This window comes from Vicugna pacos, chromosome 31 (assembly GCF_048564905.1).
Source record: "Vicugna pacos chromosome 31, VicPac4, whole genome shotgun sequence".
Classification (NCBI taxonomy): Eukaryota; Metazoa; Chordata; class Mammalia; order Artiodactyla; family Camelidae; genus Vicugna; species Vicugna pacos.
In genome coordinates, this window is record NC_133017.1 from 17,252,480 (window position 1) to 17,269,019 (window position 16,540).

At 43.8% G+C, this 16,540-nt stretch overlaps 2 protein-coding genes across 3 annotated transcripts in view; one reads left to right on the top strand and one right to left on the bottom strand.

Moving 5' to 3' along the window:
- Nucleotides 1-3,980, bottom strand: part of ELP3 (elongator acetyltransferase complex subunit 3) — an 80,468-nt gene extending 76,488 nt beyond the window's left edge. Inside the window, exons 1-2 of the mRNA XM_006203196.4 lie at nt 3,868-3,980; nt 1,085-1,184 (exon numbers count right to left, since the gene is read on the bottom strand). Coding sequence (XP_006203258.1) covers nt 1,085-1,184; nt 3,868-3,886 — 119 coding nt within the window. The 5' untranslated portion in view covers nt 3,887-3,980. The remainder of the gene's footprint in view (nt 1-1,084; nt 1,185-3,867) is intronic.
- The window catches only part of NUGGC (nuclear GTPase, germinal center associated), a 48,789-nt gene continuing 34,312 nt past the window's right edge, over nt 2,064-16,540 (top strand). Inside the window, exons 1-2 of one of the 2 annotated variants that reach the window (XM_072952436.1) lie at nt 2,064-2,121; nt 15,887-15,974. In XM_072952436.1, the coding sequence (XP_072808537.1) occupies nt 15,932-15,974 (43 nt within the window). In that variant the 5' untranslated portion in view covers nt 2,064-2,121; nt 15,887-15,931. Of the gene's footprint in view, nt 2,122-8,772; nt 8,877-15,886; nt 15,975-16,540 lie in introns of those variants that run through there. The other variant, XM_006203286.4, reaches the window with a different exon arrangement.

The following is a 16,540-nucleotide window of genomic DNA, read 5'->3' on the forward strand; positions in this document are numbered from 1 at the left end:
AAGCCTGGTGAAGGTTAAAACAATTAGGTAAAGAGGACACCTGAGTTGAAGCTGGTTTTAAGGAAGATGTTAGCTTTAGCTTTAGATGTGCTAAATTCAAGAGAATGACAAAAATATACAAGAAGGGGAGATGTCCACGAGACAGAAAAGATTTGTATAATTAGGGGTATAGGCAACAAAGACAGGAACAAAATTAACTGCTAAACACTTGGTAGAAAAATCAATAAAACATAATGTCTTCATAGTAAAAAAAAAAAGAAGAATTATTTATTTCTTTAGCAAATGTTTATCAAGCACAATGTTCCAAGGAAGGGGAAAAATCTGAAGTATCTCAGTAACAGAGGACAAGGTCTAAAAAAAAGGTCATGTGCGTTGTAATTAGACCACTGATGACTTGGGAGTGGGAGGGAACCTCTCACTAGAGCAGATCTATACAGTGAATACACAGTAATAAACAGATGCAGAGAGGAAGGACCAGTCTTACTTGAGGATGTAGCAAATCAAAACTGAACATGATTGTGGCGAGGAAGTGGATGAACATTCATAGAGGATCTCAAGTAAGGAAGGGGTGGATTAGATCAAAGTCCCCAAAGAGAGGGTCTCCTGGGAGAGAGCTACCACTTCCTCTAAGATGGCAGGGAAGAGAGAAAGATGTGCAGCGGGGCAGCACAGAAGAACAGAACATGGGCTCTGGAGACAGGCGACCTAATTCCACATCCCAGCTCTGCCAATTACTAGTTATTTACTCTTGGACAAATTATTTAACCTGTCTCTGTCTCAGGGGACCCATGTGTCACGAAGGTGACGTATGCACCGACCTCATACAGTTTTTGAGAGGATCAGCTGAGCGAATACACATACTGCGCTACCAGTGACCGGAATATAGTAAATGCCCAAGAAATGTTAGAGGTTATTAGTACTATTAGGCCATGAGACGATTTTGCCATAAATAATTGACAGGACAGGGCAGAAAGCTAAATTCTCAACAGAAAAATGAAATGTGAGCTAGAACCAGTTGTATCTGATAAATTCATCAAAGAGATCTGCTCCCCCAGAACAAGACTACCCTTATAGATGAACTTACTTATTTAGGTCAATGTCTCTCCCCTGTTCGTGGGCTTCAATTAGCTGTTTAATAACATCTCCTATGGTCAGCATCATTAGCTCAGCAGGGCTGAGATCTCCTGGAAAGACAATATTTAACAATGTAAAAAATCATATTATTCAGTACAGACTTTTGTATTTGTTAGCAATTGTCCTTCCAAAATCATTTCAATCGTGCCAAATGAGTAGCTCAAGTTCACGAGACACTAAAACTTTATTGTTTACAATTTGATCATATATTTTGTATCTTTAACTTAAAGGAAACCTGCCTATACCTATATACGGGAAAAGCTCACTTTAGAAGCACAGACACCATGAGAATGATACAGGAAAGAGTAGAGACAAGCATGAGGAAAAAGAACCCTATCACACAGGAAAGGACCCAAGTAGTTAAAATAGCTTCCCTTTATCTCCAGATTCATAATGACATTTAGATGCATTATTTCATGATTCTCAGAACAGAGTGAGGTAGATGGAACAGGAATATTTGCCTGTCTCATTAAAATGCCACCAGGGGTGAAGCTGAAACCAAAACCCAGGTATCCGCAGAACAGAATTACAAAGCAACATAATGCTATTTTGAAATAAAAAGATGTGGGTCTATACTTGCCTACAGATCTTAATGCACCTCTGAGATATAGTCTGTCCACCATCCCAACCTTCTCCTGGCAACTGAGGCCTCCCTCCTCATCTACATGGCAACAGCAGAAGCTGACCTGTTCCTACACGACCCCTCCCCCGCCTCCCCAGTTAAGGCTGAGTGGTTCAGGGATGGGTATCTATCCAAGTCAGGCCAATCTGAGGTCTTTTTCTCAAGGCAAAAAACACTAGTCCCTCTCCAGTGATAGAAGCTGTGAGATTTCAACTTGGGAGTGCTCACGAGCATGCCTCCTGCCTGGAGAGAAAGCAGGTGTGCAGATAATGAAGGCATCAGAGACTAGCACGGATGAGAAACCTGGCGCTGACGGAGCCCTTCATTACTTCATCTTGTTTGAAACCTCACAACAATACAGCCAGGTGGGTATTGTTATACCACTTTACAGACGTGAGAAATTAAGGCAAGGTAAGACACCAGTAAGTGGTATAGTTAAGACTCAAAATCAAGTCTTTTCTCCGCAAGTCACATGCTTTTCTTCACTGTACCAAGCCGCCTCTAACTCAATGAGGCAAAGCTAACACATACAAAACAATCTGAGAGAAAAAGTTTATCTATAATCAAGGGCTAAATGCTTTCTAAACCGTGTAACTCAGCACTTTGGAGTTCTACAAAGGCACCCGAGGGGGGCCGTGGAACGGAAGGAGGGTTGGCGGCAGTGGGAGGGGACTGGGAGCGGGAGAGGAAGGTCAGGGAGGGCCTCTTTCTCCATTTCAACCAAAGCAGCGGGGCTTCCAACTGTTTATCTATTGAGGGTCTGCGTAAGAATTATTTGGAGGGCAAAAGGGGATTCAGGTGATAAAAATACAGGCAAACCTCAAAGATACTGCAGATTCGGTTCTAGACCACCACAATAAAGTGAATACAATAAAGCAAGTCACTAATCATTTGATTTCCCAGTGCATATAAAAGTTATATTTACACTATACCGTAGTCTGTTAAGTGGGCAGCAGCATTATGTCTTAAAGAATACTTTAAGACCAAGACCACTGTAAGAATCAACTGAAATATTATATCTTGAAAGCCAAAGTATTATTTGAATATTAGTTCTTGATGAAAGTGGATGAGGAGGATGGTGGCTGGAATGATGAGGGCTATTTGAAGAGGCAATTTCTAAATAAAAACTAACAGGGCTTGGTGATAAAGTTAAAAGTGTAAAAGCTGTCTGGCCTGACAGACCCAGGAGGAGCAAGTTAGTGAGATGACTTATTTGGGGCACGTAGAATTTGATGCTACAAGGCAACTGAAGGTAATTTTTAACATTTGGAATTGTTGTTTCAAGAAATTGCAGGTGATGCCAAGAGGAATAGTGATTAAGGACAGGTTTATTTATCTTTAAAAAGAAATTTTTGTTTGGGGGTTCATAGAGACAGCCTGACCAACCAGTTCCACTTTCTAAGTATAATTTTGGGCGAGGAAAGTTACTTAACTCTTTGACTCTCAGCTTCTTCATTTGTGAAATGGATATGATATTGGCCTAATAATTATTAGCAAAGGCTCGACAAATAATAGCTATGGTTATCATAACCATCATTATTAATTATTAGACCAACTGCTCAAATGAGTGTACAGAGATAATACTATAATCTGTGAGAAAATACTTGAAATTTGACTCCAACCTGTTGAAAAACTAAAGATGGAATTTTTCAATGCTAACTCAGGAGGTAATACAAATGTGAATAACTGCATAACTGCCCCACAGAACCCAAGAATAATTCAGTGTTTTTTTTTCTTTTTTTAAACGTAGCTTAAAAAAAAATCAAAAAAACAAGCGAAATGTGCCGTAAAACAAATGTTAGCAAATTAGGAGTCCCAGAACGCGTTAGATCTACCGACCACGTTAACTTCTTGGAGGGCATACCTTAGAATAAAGCTTTTCTTGTCATTTATGCAAAAGACACCAAGTGACTGCCAAAAACGGAAGGTAAGGATAGGTTGGCTTAAAAAGTACAAAAGGTTAAACGAGAAAGCAGGGGTCTGGGGCAGACAGGTGGTGGGGCCACTGGCCAGGTCAGGTAGCGGATTTCCGCGGGAATAACTGGCTCCAGCGCCTGCCGGCCCGGGCTCGCCCCTTTCCCACCTTCCCACATCCTCCCTCCCCTTCGCACCTTTCCGCTTCTGCCTCATTTCTCCGCTGTCGTAGCAGCCGCCACCCCAGGTACTGGATCTACTAGCTCCGACCTCGGGGTAAATTAACAGCCACAAAGCAACCCTGTTCTGTCGTAAAACGACGGTCAACGTACCGTAAAGTTGTTCCCAGAAAACAGCGCGCTCAAAGGTCCGCCCCGCCTCCCAGCGGCGGTTCGCGGAGCCGCCGGGAGGCGGGGAAACGCTGCGGGTGGGACCCTGCGGCTGGGTCTCAGGCTTGTAGGGTGATAGCGTGTTAACGCCATCGCCGCTTGCAAGTGAGAAAGCTGGATCTGGGCAGTACAGCCACCGACAAGGCTTATGGATAGAGGCTGCGCCAGGAAGCCTAAATAAGAGGGTGGATATGGGTGGTCTCTAAATAAAGGTGGAAGAGCCGGGTGTGCAGCACGTTGGGTGGCTGGGCCGAACGTGAGTGGGAGGTCGCGTGAGGGCCTGCCCGCCAGTGTGGTGGAAATTAAGCTCAGAGCTGGAAAGAGACCACGCAGAAATCAAGTAATAATCTTGTTACCGAGTCCAAACTCATTGTGCTCACTGCAGGACAGGCCAATAAATCAGGAGAGGAGGTGTTGGGGCAAGGAATAACGACTTTATTTGGAAAGCCGGTAGATCGAGAAGGTGGCAGACTATAATGTCTTAGAGAACCATTTTACTGAAGTCAGAAATCAGGCTCCTATTATACTAAAAAAAGGGGGGGGGGTTGGTTGGTGCAAACTTCTTGGTGTGGGAATTCTTTGTTCTTGTGGCTGTCCACATGGGTCAGGTCAAGGTGCCCCTGTAAAACCTCTAACAGAGTAAATGTTATTTTCTTTTCTGCAACTTGTTATCTTTATGTAAGCGCAAAAGTGTTAATATCCTTAACGGTCAGAGCCTTGAGAGTAGGCTCTCCTGTATATTTCAGGCTAACGGCAACATTCTTTTACGAAAAGTGCAGAGCTAGCAAGACTAAGCCTGGAAAATAGGGCACAGGGTTAAAGCAAAAGAAACAGATCTAATATGGAGTGAGATTTGTTCTTTTCTGTTACGATCTGAGGTCCAGGCTTTGACCCCAGTTGATCACCCTGGGCTCAGAAGAATGGCATGCATCAATAACCATAGTGAAAAGTCCGGAGGTGTCTCCAGAAAAACACACACACGCACAAAGTTTTGTAGAGTCTAGAGGCAAGACTTGGGATCATGCTTTCTTGAAGCCCGTGCATGATCTCCTTTGTTCCTGGACCAGAAATTAAGAACACTTCTCATTAATAAAGACAGGAATATGTACTGTTTCCAGTTCTTACTTCCCACTAGAATTGAGCTAACTCCGGGTCTGACCCCAGTTTCAGGACACTGAAACTGTCCTAGTCAACTTTTGTTACTTCCTATCGGGACAAATTCAGTAGTTTTATGTTCTTACTGTCATTCTAGTACCAAGTGACAGAAGGTAACTACCTAGAAAGTCTTTTATGCTAGGACCCTCCATACTCTTGGTTTTCCTTCTGCTTTTTCTCAGTCTCCTTGGTAGACTTCTCTGGTGTCTCACATCAAAATATTGGTGTACCACAGGGGTCACTCCTCAGCCTTGTTTTCCCCAAGGTGACCCCCAGAGTACCAAAGCTTTAAATATCATCTGTCCCCATTTTTATAGTCCAGCCCCAACTTCTTGCCTATTTGACGTCTTGTTAGATCTGTGTATCAAATATGTATCTGAAACTTAACATGGCTGAAAGAAATTCTGCTTTTACTCCAAATCTGCCCTTTCCCCCAATCTTTCTTATCTGAAGACACCTTCATCTAACTAATCACTCTTACCTCACAGAAGAGAAAGAGAGAGATGAGTAGTAGAGTTCTAAATTTTAAATTATAATTGAGAAGGTGACATTTGAGCTAATATTTGATATGCAGAGATCTGGGGGAAGAGTATTTCCAGCAGAGGGAACACTTAGTACAAAGGTCCTAGGGTGAGAGGATGCCTGGTGTTTTCAAGCAAAGTAAGGAGGCTGCTGTCAATTGAGCAGTGAGTGAGGAGGAAGTGTAACAGAGGTCAGAGAAGGGATAGAGTGAGGTCGGGTGGCGGACAGTGAAGCTCATACACGACCTTGTAGGCCAGTGTAAAGCCTTTGACTTTTACTCTATGCCCAATGGGGAGCCATTGGCAAGTTTTTAGCAGAGATATAATCTGCTTTATAATTTTAAAGTAACTCAATTTGCTGTGTTGAGAGTGGACTGTAGGGAGGAAGGGTAGAAGCAGGGAGATCCGTTAGGTGGCTATTAGTAGACCTATGCCAGGGATTCCCAAACTTTGATGCACAGAGAGTAGTGAACCCCCCCGTGCCCAGGGCACATCCCATACCAATTAAATCAAAATATCAAGGGGTGGCAACCAGGCATTAGTATTTTTTAAGATCCTTGGATGATTCCAATGTGCACCCAAGTCTGGGAACCACTGAACGAGGCCAGAGATGGTTATGACTTGAGTCACGGTAGTAAGCAGTGGAGGCGGTGAGAAGTGCTCAGAGTCTGAATATGTTTTGAAGATTTCACCCAGACTTCCCGACAGCCAGATGTGGGATGTGACAGACAGCATTGACATCAAGGGTGACACTAAAGCTCGTGGACTGAGGGGCTGGTCACCATGTAGTCGCCATGAGCTGAAATGGAGAAGACTGAAGGTGGAATGGGATATTGGGGGGAGAGTCAGAGGGGTACCAATTTGGACACGTTTTGTTTGGGATGCTAAGTGAGCATTAAGACACAAAAAAGTTTGGGGCTGGAGACGCCAAAAGAGAGTTATGGGCATAAAGGTGATATTTAAAGCTATGAAACAGGGTGAATGTGGAAAAGAAAGAGAGGAGATCAAAGACTAAACTCTGGGGCATCCTATTAGCAGGTTGGGGAAAGAGGAGTAACTAGGGAAAGAGGAGTAACTAGGGAAGGAGGCTGAAGTGGTGTCTCTAAGGAGGTGGGAAAAAAACAAGGCGAGTGTGGTTACTTGGAAGCCAGGCGAAGAAAATGTGTTAAGGAGGAGGGAGTGATCACGTGTACTGATGGGTCAGGAAACAGGAAGGTTGAAAATTGACTAGGGTCACTGGGGACTTTAACAAGAACAGTTTCATAGAATGGTAGACAAGACTGGAGTGGGTTTATGATAGATTGAGAGCAGAGAGATTTGAGACAGTGAGTGTAGACTCAACTCTTTTGAGGGGTTTTGCCCTAAAAAAGTACAGAGAAATGGGGCAGTTGCTGGCTGGGAAACTAGGGTCAAAGGGAGTGTTTGTTAAAGTGGAACAAATAACAGCAAGTTTGTATCCCGTCGGGAATCATCCAGTGGAGAGTGAAAATTTGATAAGTAAACGGGGAAGTACTATGCTTCGTCCTGCAGTTGGAGAGACGGGTGGGATCTGCTGCACAGAGAAGGGATTAGGGTTTGACGGGCACAAGTGTAGTTCACCTGTTAACAGGCTGGCAGGCGGAGCCGGTGCGTGCAGATCCTGACAGGTGGCTGGGCGTGATGGTGGGACTCTGGAAGTTCTCTTTCAATTGCTTCAATGTTTCCAGCAAGTTCCAGAAAATTCAGCCTGGTAGGTTGCCCAGACTTCTAATAGACTTAACATTCAAGTGTCTAATAGGAGATGTCAGGACCACTGTAAAGAACCCAGGCAGCTTTAAACATGATCAAAATTAATTTTAGTCATTAGGTACTTTAGTAGTACCTGTGATTTAAGAATACAGTTAACTGTTGGCAGGGAGGGTATCGCTTAGGCGGTGGAGCACATGCTTAGCATGTACGAGGTCTTGGGTTCAATCCCCAGCACCTCCTCTAAAACAGAAATAAACCTAATTACCTCCCCTCGAAAACAAACAAAAAATACAGTTAACTGTTGAAGCAGAGAAACAGCCGGTAGAGGGAGTGCTAAGCACACATGAGGTGAATACAGACATAAGGGCTTATCTTGCTCAGAGATGAGCAGCAGATCCAACACTAATGACAGTATTCACGTTGGTTTTGAACTTTTTATGGGTATTCCTATGGTTTTTTTATGGACGAGGCACATCATCTTGTCCAAAGTTCAAAAGCAGTTTTTGAGACAACAGTCTAAATATTTATCTTCAATGCTTGTTGACTTTTGTGTTTTCTGAATCCCCAGCTGGGCTGAACACATACCAGGAGTTACTGAGGGTTATCCTGGAAATGACTGAGTCTGTCTTTGAAAGTCAAACAGTACCTGAAGCTGAAGGTTAAAAAACATTCCCCCACCCCACCCCCCATACTTGATGTGACTGTACGGGTTGCCAGATACAGCAATGTGGACTAGGTTCTGCTTTCTTCTCCTGGATAGTATTTTAAAAGTATTTGGTTTTTGTTGTTGTTGTTGTTGTTTAATATAGAAGTAAAATTTAAGCTCCAAAAAGAGTTATTTAAAACTGAATGACATTCATTTCTACAATCAACTGATACAATGTTGTTCACTTTTTGGTGAATTTCAAGATTTTGTATCAAGAATCAGTTTATCTTCACCCTCTTATATCGACCATCTCTCCCAGTTGTCTTGTATCTAGGGGTAGGGGAACCAGTACTTTGTCCCTCTTAGGACTGGGGCATTTTTCCTGCCTGCTCGTGTAAGTCAGATTTATCTGAATAACTCTCATCCTCAAAGAAAGGATGCCGCAATCTTTTGGGAAAGGAAAAATGACGAATCTGGCTGTTCATAGGGATAGGACAGAGAAGAATATAAGATCCACAATTCACATACAATTTAAATTTAAATGACAGGGGCAAATAGCACCAATCAACCTCTGAGGGAGGAGATTGTCATAAATAGCCCTCTGATGGCAAATTAGTTTCACTTCTGCTTGTGTTAACGTGGCTTTGTGACTGTGGCCACAAAGGGCTACATACCCCAGCTGGTTTCACATTTCTGTACCAAGGCAGAGAAACTGCTGCTGTCTCCTCTGTGGCACCCTGGAGCTGAAGCAGAAAAAGTGACATCTGGTAAGTTGCTTCTCTGATGCAATTTATGCCGTAACTTATGTTTGATTTAAAAAAAAAAAGCATTAGATTTACAGAAAAATGAAGATAGTAGAGTGTCCCCATATAACCCACAGCCAGTTTCCTTGCTCATCTTACACCAGCATGATACATTTATCATAATTAATGAACCAACATTTATAACATTATCATTAACTAAAGGCTATACCTTTATCAGATTTTCTTAGTTGTTACCTAATGCCCTTTTTCTGTTTTAGGACCCTGTCCAGGACACCGAATTACATTAAGTTGTCATGTCTCCTTAGGCATCTCTTAGTTGTGACCTTGTTTTTGATGACCTTGACAGTTCTGAAGAGTCCTGGCCAGGTTTGAGGAGTCCTGATCAGACATCCTGAAGGACTCACTTCAGTGGAGATTTGGCTGTGTTTCTCATGGTTAGACTGGAGTTATGGGCTTAGGGAGGAAGGTGACAGAGTTCAGATGTCTTTCTCATCCCATCATATCGGGGGACACGTCATCCACATGATTTATGACTGTTGATGTTGACCTCGATCATCTGGCTGAGGGATTGTTTGTCAAGTCTTCTGACTATGAAGTTACTCCCTTCCCCCTCCTTCCCATCCTGTCCCTTTTGGAAGGAAGTCACTCCGTAAAGGCCATACTGAAGGAGTTGGGGATTAAGTTCCCTTTCCTGGAAGGTAAAGCATGTACCAAAGTCATTTGGAATTTTTCTGTGTGGGAGATTTGTTTCTTCTCCTCTTGATTTGCCTAAAGTAAATTATTTCTTGAGGGAAAGTGAATTTTACTTTCGTGTTTATTTAAGTGAACTTTAAGGTTATGTAAAGGCTGATGAACTAGATAGAAATCTGGAGAACCAGGGTTTAGTTTGAATTTTACTGAACAGTGTGATCTTAGGCAAGGTGCTGAGCATTCCTCCCCAAGCAAAACATATATTCCAGGCATCACTGAGGGTAGAATTAATATCATTTTGTGCCTCATTAACTTTGGCAAGCTTCGGGGAGCAACATGAGAGGATTCAGGTTCATTTCCTTAGAATCTGATAAAGTACGTTATGAAAATCTCTGTTGATTCATGCAGTGCCTCCTCTGCTCTGCCCACCACTGATGGCTGCACGTCTCATGTTGCTCACATTAGCTGATGCGTTAGTGCTGAAAACATAACTCTTGTCCTCTGGGGGTTTGAAGGCCCTTGTTTCACTTTCGCTTCAAGGCCAACGTGTTTAAATTGTTCCTCTGGAACGCCGAAAGCAGTGCAATGTCCAATAAAGTCATTAGGAAACCACTTTTTTTTTTTCCTGCCAACACCAAAGGTGCTTAAAACTTAAAAAGAAAGGAGATGAATCCTAAACGTTATCCACATTCCGTGATGTAATTAAGAGTCTCCTCCTGGCCTTACTTCATTCTTCAGTTACCTCCTTGTGGGAGGGGACAGACTCTACCAAGGGGGTGGGACCCCTCCAAGTGATTGGTCAAGGGGCACAAGAGTGGGAGTCAGTTTATCAGTTAAGGGGGCATCTGTTCCCTCTGAAATAAATAGACTTGGCCCAGGTCAATAGTGGTACTGATTTCTTTTTAACTGTCTTCACCAGATATTCTGAAAGTCAGTGACGTTTGTACAGATGAGTGTCTGTAGACCAACTTTGCATGCAGGAACGATGGCGTTTAGTCCCCGCAATGAACTCCAGACCAAAGTGTTTTTACATTCAGGTTTTCTATGTGAATAAACTGAGGCTCAGGGAGGTTAGGGGGTGTGTTCAGTGTTACATCGCAGTACTGGAGCAGGATCCCCAAATCCAGGCATTCTGACTCCAAATCCTGAGTAATTTCCACCGCACCGTTTGCAGTCTGGAACGTCGCCCACTCGGTGGGCAGACGCCTCGCCCGCGTTATTCCCAGCTGTGTCTCCGGCACCCAGAACAGTGCCAGGGACACAGCGGATACTCAACAAATATTTGTTTAATGAATGAATGAATATAATTCCTGCCATTTTTAATCCTACCATCTAAGACACATTTGAAAGATACACTTCCTCATTCAACACGTATTTTATTCAGGTTACTTAGCACTGAGCACTTCCCACATTGATTAAAAGAAGGAACGAAACCAATGTTAATGATCAAAATGTCTCTTAAAGGAACTGTGCTAATTGCAGCGTTTTTTTCCCTATTGGCGTTGCCTTGGGGTGGGGGGTCAGTAGGGGACAGAAATGAAAGGAAAACAAGAATAATGTTGGGAGAGGCTAATGACATGAGGCAAGGGAGAGCTGGATGACTAAAGGAGAAGAGGCCTGGACGTTTGTAATTCTCCATAAACACATTCGATTCTGCATCCGATGCGAACTAAGTGCGGTGAACAGGTTCTCCTCAGCCTCTCTCTCCGCGCCCACCATCCACGCGCGCATGCGCGCACAGAGGCACTCCCCCACTCACCCCCCCAGCCCCCCACCTACTCCCATGCTCGATCTAGCTTATTTGGCTTCTAAGCGCGTTGAAGAATTTTCAGGCGTCAGTTTGAGTCCCCAAGTCCAGTTTTATCAAGTACGCGCCCTCCTTCTCAATGCCCTTCACTCCTCAAATGCCTTGTCATGCTTTGGAGGGAGCCCCTCACTGGCCGGCCCTGTCCCCTCCATTCTCCTACTTTATTTTTTTTTTAACTGAAGTATAGTCGGTTTACAATGTTGTGTCCATTCTCCTCTTAAGCTCCAGAGGCTCTGTTTACATAGTACTCATTAGAGGCTGCTTGGTGGAGGGAAGAGAATACTGAACTTGGACTCACTGTGTGACTTTGGACAAATTCCTTTCCCTCTCTGGCCCTCAATGTCCATATCTGCATAAGAAGGAGCTCTAGAACATTCTTTATTTAATTGCACTGTGTGAAGCTGTTCTAGTATAGGGATGACCATTGCTTTGTGTCACCTCTGCTAAGTTCTTTAAAAAAAAAAAAAAGATGATAAGCAAATCCAAACAGAAGAAAGGGAGAGTGAGAGAAGCAAGAAAAACCGTCGAAAGTCAGTTATTTAACAGGAAGCTGGTTCTGTGCAGCCTTCCCACATCTAGCTAAATCTGCAGAGGATCTCATATGAAAGATATTCTTAGCTCAGTGCACATGAATGTAAATAAGTACTGAAAGCAAACTTAAGCGATAACCACATAGGTGAAGTATCAGTGAAATAAACCACACGGGAAAACCTTGACTGTGTGAGCAATACATTTGGGTGTTTTCAATTGCTTCTCAATAGAAACCAAATTTTCACAAAATACACCATGGTTGCTGCCTCTCTCTGGGGGAAAGCGGGGCTCGACATAATTTGAGGAAGGACTGTGGGTCTTTTGCTCCTTAAAGCAAAATGAACCTGAAATTACAGTAATCTCAGTTGTGCTACTTTTGGTTACTCAGGAGTCCTGGTCATTGGGACAGCCTTGGTTTTAACAGCAGGCGACATTGCAGAATAAGAACTTGAATCATTTTGGCTCTCAACTATATCAGAGACTATTCACACCTTAAGGACGAGGTCAGTCTTTCATTTACAGATGGGAAAACTGTGAGATCTGATGACTGGGTGTGAAGTCCTGCAGCTCCTTTGATTTTGGCAAAGCCAGAACTGGAAACTTGCACACCTCATCTCCAGCTTAGCGTCCTTCCCTCCAGCTCAGTTAGTTCAACTCAAAGACTCTGTACTGAGGGTCTGTACTGACTACCCCCCTAGTAATTGATATATTTGTTTACAGGTCCTCTTTTGTATGTGCTTGGCATTTATTTCATTGTGCCCCCTGAGCCCTTTTGGTAAACGATCCCTTTACATTTTCCAAGATCTTATTTTGTCGGTCAGAGGCTTCCTCTCTGGCAGTGCTTGAACATTGGCAGAAGAAACAAATGAAGCTCAAGTCACCACAATCATGACTCAAGTAGCTTCCAGTTTCTCCAGTTGTGCATTTCAGGGTCACAAATTCCTTGTGTGCTGGGACCGCAGGTGCTGCTACAGTGGGAGGGTCATGGTTTGGTGTCTCCTCTACCTGAAGCTAAACCCAGTCCAACCCTGGGTAATTCCACGCTAACAGCCCTTGCTGGCCACCATGTGCTGTTGATTTAGTACATGCAGTCCTATGACCCTGCAGGAAGCCAGAACCCCCGCCCACATTCTAAAATTTGGTCAACATGTCTCTTCCACTCCAACTCCACTTCCTCTCCGATTGGAGGGCCTTAGAATCAGTGTTGGAATGGGGGTCACACTTATCAGTCTCTCAGGTCTTTGGGGCTTCATCCCGCTTCTCTCTCTGTTCCTGGAATTTGACTTCTGGAGTACAGGTTGTCCCGGAGGGTGACAGCGGATTTGTCCCTGAGAGATCTGCACATTTTGTTTTGTTTCCAGTGCCCACTGTGATCGAATGCCTGACATTTTGTGTGACTGTGGCTCATGGAGCCGCCGATCTCTTTCCAAGGGGGAATTCCTAGCTCCGTATCTAAAGTTATTGGCAGGCTTTACCCAATTTTTCCTCCTAACTAGGTTTTGATGTGGTTTGGCATTTCCAGCTCAGCGATTCAAACCAGGGAACTCATGAATTTTCATGACCCTGTTCTCCAAAGAACACTCCCAGTGCCAGCTTTGCTGGTGAACTTTTCAAGCAAAAACATAGAATCTTCGGGATTTGAGGAAGCCTGAAAATTCATCTAGTCTAATGCTATTATTAGGTGGATCTGCCAGTAAAGGTTGAGGTAGAAAAGTCATCACTTTCTAAGGGAGCTTGTTCTACTTTAGACAACGCTGATGACCAGAGAATGTCAAGCAAAAATGCGCTTTCTGGTACCTTCCACCGAGTGGATCTAATTCTCCCGTCTTGGGACCACTGGAAACATGCATTGTCCCTCTTTTACGTGTAGCTTTAAGGTCATATATTTGAAGACCCCCATGAAGTCCTCTCCTGTCTTCTGCCTTGGCCTGTGTCTTCCTTTCCTTAAGCGAAACACCCCTAGTTCCAGGGGAGCAGCCCTCACTATGAACGCTGCCCGCGTCTGTTTATTCCTACTCTTTAAGCCAGGACTCTAACCATGTCAGAAACAAATTTGGGTTTTAAACATCCTTTGGTGTAGAATCTCATCCAAAGTTCTTCATCCATTATTTCATTCATTCATTCATTCATTCATCATTATTGTCAGTCATTGCACTTCTGATAGAAGTGCAACATTGAAACAGATGCAACCATGACCTGAAATAGCTCCTGTTTCAGTCAGGAGGGAGAGACACGCAGGGAACTCAGTCAGCATTGTGGCCCTGGTGTGCTCGGGGCAGCGGTGACACAAGCAGGGAATGACTGCAAATCAAGGCACAGTTGCACAGAAGTGCTAAAACGGGATTGTGAAGAAAGAGTAGGGCGTCACCAGGAAGAAGGAAGGGGGAGGGGAGAAGGGGAGGGGAAGGGCACCCTGCACAAGGAACAGCATGTTCTTTCCTGGATTCCCCGCCTCAAGAGGATCTAGAGATGATCATACTGAGTGAAGTAAATCAAACAGAGAAAGACAAATATCATATGATATCACTTATATGTGGAATCTAAAAAAAAATGATACAAATGAACTTATTTACGAAACAGAAACAGACTCACACACATAGAAAACAAACTTAAAAAAGGAAAGGGGAAGGGGGAGGGATAAATTAGGAGCTCAGGATTAGCAGATACACATTACTATATCTGAAACAGGTAAACAACAAGGACCTACTGTATAGCACAGGGAACTACACTCAGTATCTTATAACAACCTATAATGAAAAAGAATATGAAAAAAATGTATGTATAACTGAATCACTGTACTGTACACCAGAAACTAAAACAACTTTGTAAATCATACTTCAATTTAAAAAAAAAAGAAGAAGGAATGGAGAGATAAGGAACTCTACCGAAGGTTCAGAACCTTGGACCTCGTAGGGTTCACACCACATTCAGCCAACACCCATCAGGTACATAAAACCTTTGTTCAGTTGGCATCCACGAGTCAAACTAAGAGTAAGAGGCTGCTTTGACCGACAAGTTGTGATTTTCATTTGGGGTTACTATGTAAATGAGGCACAGACTCTCTCACTAACGGACTGTGGGTCTAGTCGGGGCTGATAGATCAGGCGGGCTTTTGCATATTTCAGAAGGACTGGTGACTCTCTGCTTTTGAATGATGCGGCTGAGGATCCAAATTAGCAACATCAGAAATGAGGGTGCTCCCCACTTGTGTTCCTCAGTTTCTCCCCTATGTGTGGAGAGGAGAAACTTCAGGATGACGTATCCCACCCGGTCTGTGCGGTGCCCCCTGTTCTGAGCCTGCCCAAGCCCTGTCTGCCCATGGGCGGGAGACAGGTTAGATTCGGTACTTCTTCAAGAAGTACCTCTCCTTCTCCTTCCCCTGCAGATGCCCCATGAGGTGGAGCAGCAGCAAGCCCCCAGGAAGAGTGTCTTCCTGACTGAAGTCAGGGTGGGGTGGTGAGAAGGTCCAGAGGACCCAGTTTTTGCATCTCTCCTTCCCCACCCAGTAGCCCCCAGAGCAACTCCAGGGGACTCTAGGAATATCAAATGTTCCATCCATCCCCAAGATACTCGCCGAGACCTGCTGGGATAAATATCACTGTTTAAAGCTTACCTGGTTGGGGCACCGGCATCTACCAAAGCAGAGAAGGTGTGTCATCGCACTTTCAAGGTTCTGGTCATGAGAAGTTTATTCTCTTTTCAGAATGAGTTGCCTTAAAGGTCTCAAGTAATATCAGTTTAAGGTTCTATAGCTACAAACATTACTGAAAACCTAGAGTCAAACACTGATGTTTATCATATTGAAATCAACATGTAGTGTACTAGCTGTTGTGAGGGATTCAAAAATAAGTTAGAGTGGTCATTTCCCTTTAGAGTGGAATCTAGTTGGAGGGACGTAAGCAAAATTACACATTATTTTTGGCTTTTGGCTTGGTATTTACAATTTCTCCTGTCCACCCTTTGTACTTCGTGTGTATTGTTTCAGGCTGATTCTCCAAGTGGACAAAAGCAGGCGTTTACATAACAGAAAATGGCAGAAACTGAAGATTTTCTGGGTCAGGAACCACATCCAGGTAACATCGCTGCCGTATCCCCTGACGAAGTGAACAGGACTGTTTATCATTACATAACCAAGGGCACCTGGGTTGAGACTGCATTCAGCTGTAGCCATTGTCGCTTGTTCTCTATTCAGAAGCTGCTTTTTTCATGACACATTTTAATAGTGAATGAATATCAATTATTTCAATAACTAAAATAGCCTATGCATACTAGAGTGGGTTGTCTGAGTAGCAAGTAAATTTTGCTCCCCCCTCCTTTAAAACAAGGTTCCAGGAAACCATCTTGGGTTTTCTGAGGGTAGTCTCTCTCCGTCAGACCCCTGGAATCATTTCAGGTACTTTCCTTAGAAGGAGAGTTGTAGGATGAATGAATCACCCTGGAGTCAGTGAGAGTGGCCTCTCTTCCTAGAAGGCTGGGTGTTGGGACCCTGGAGCCAAGGAGGGAAGCTTCCCTCGGATGACGCAGGGCAGTAACCCCGATGTGCAAAAAATCGGGTGTATCACATCCTTTGCGTTTTGAGAACTGAAGAGGAAAACCTTCTTTACTCCTGGGGATGAATTCCTTTAGGGGCAAGGGAAGC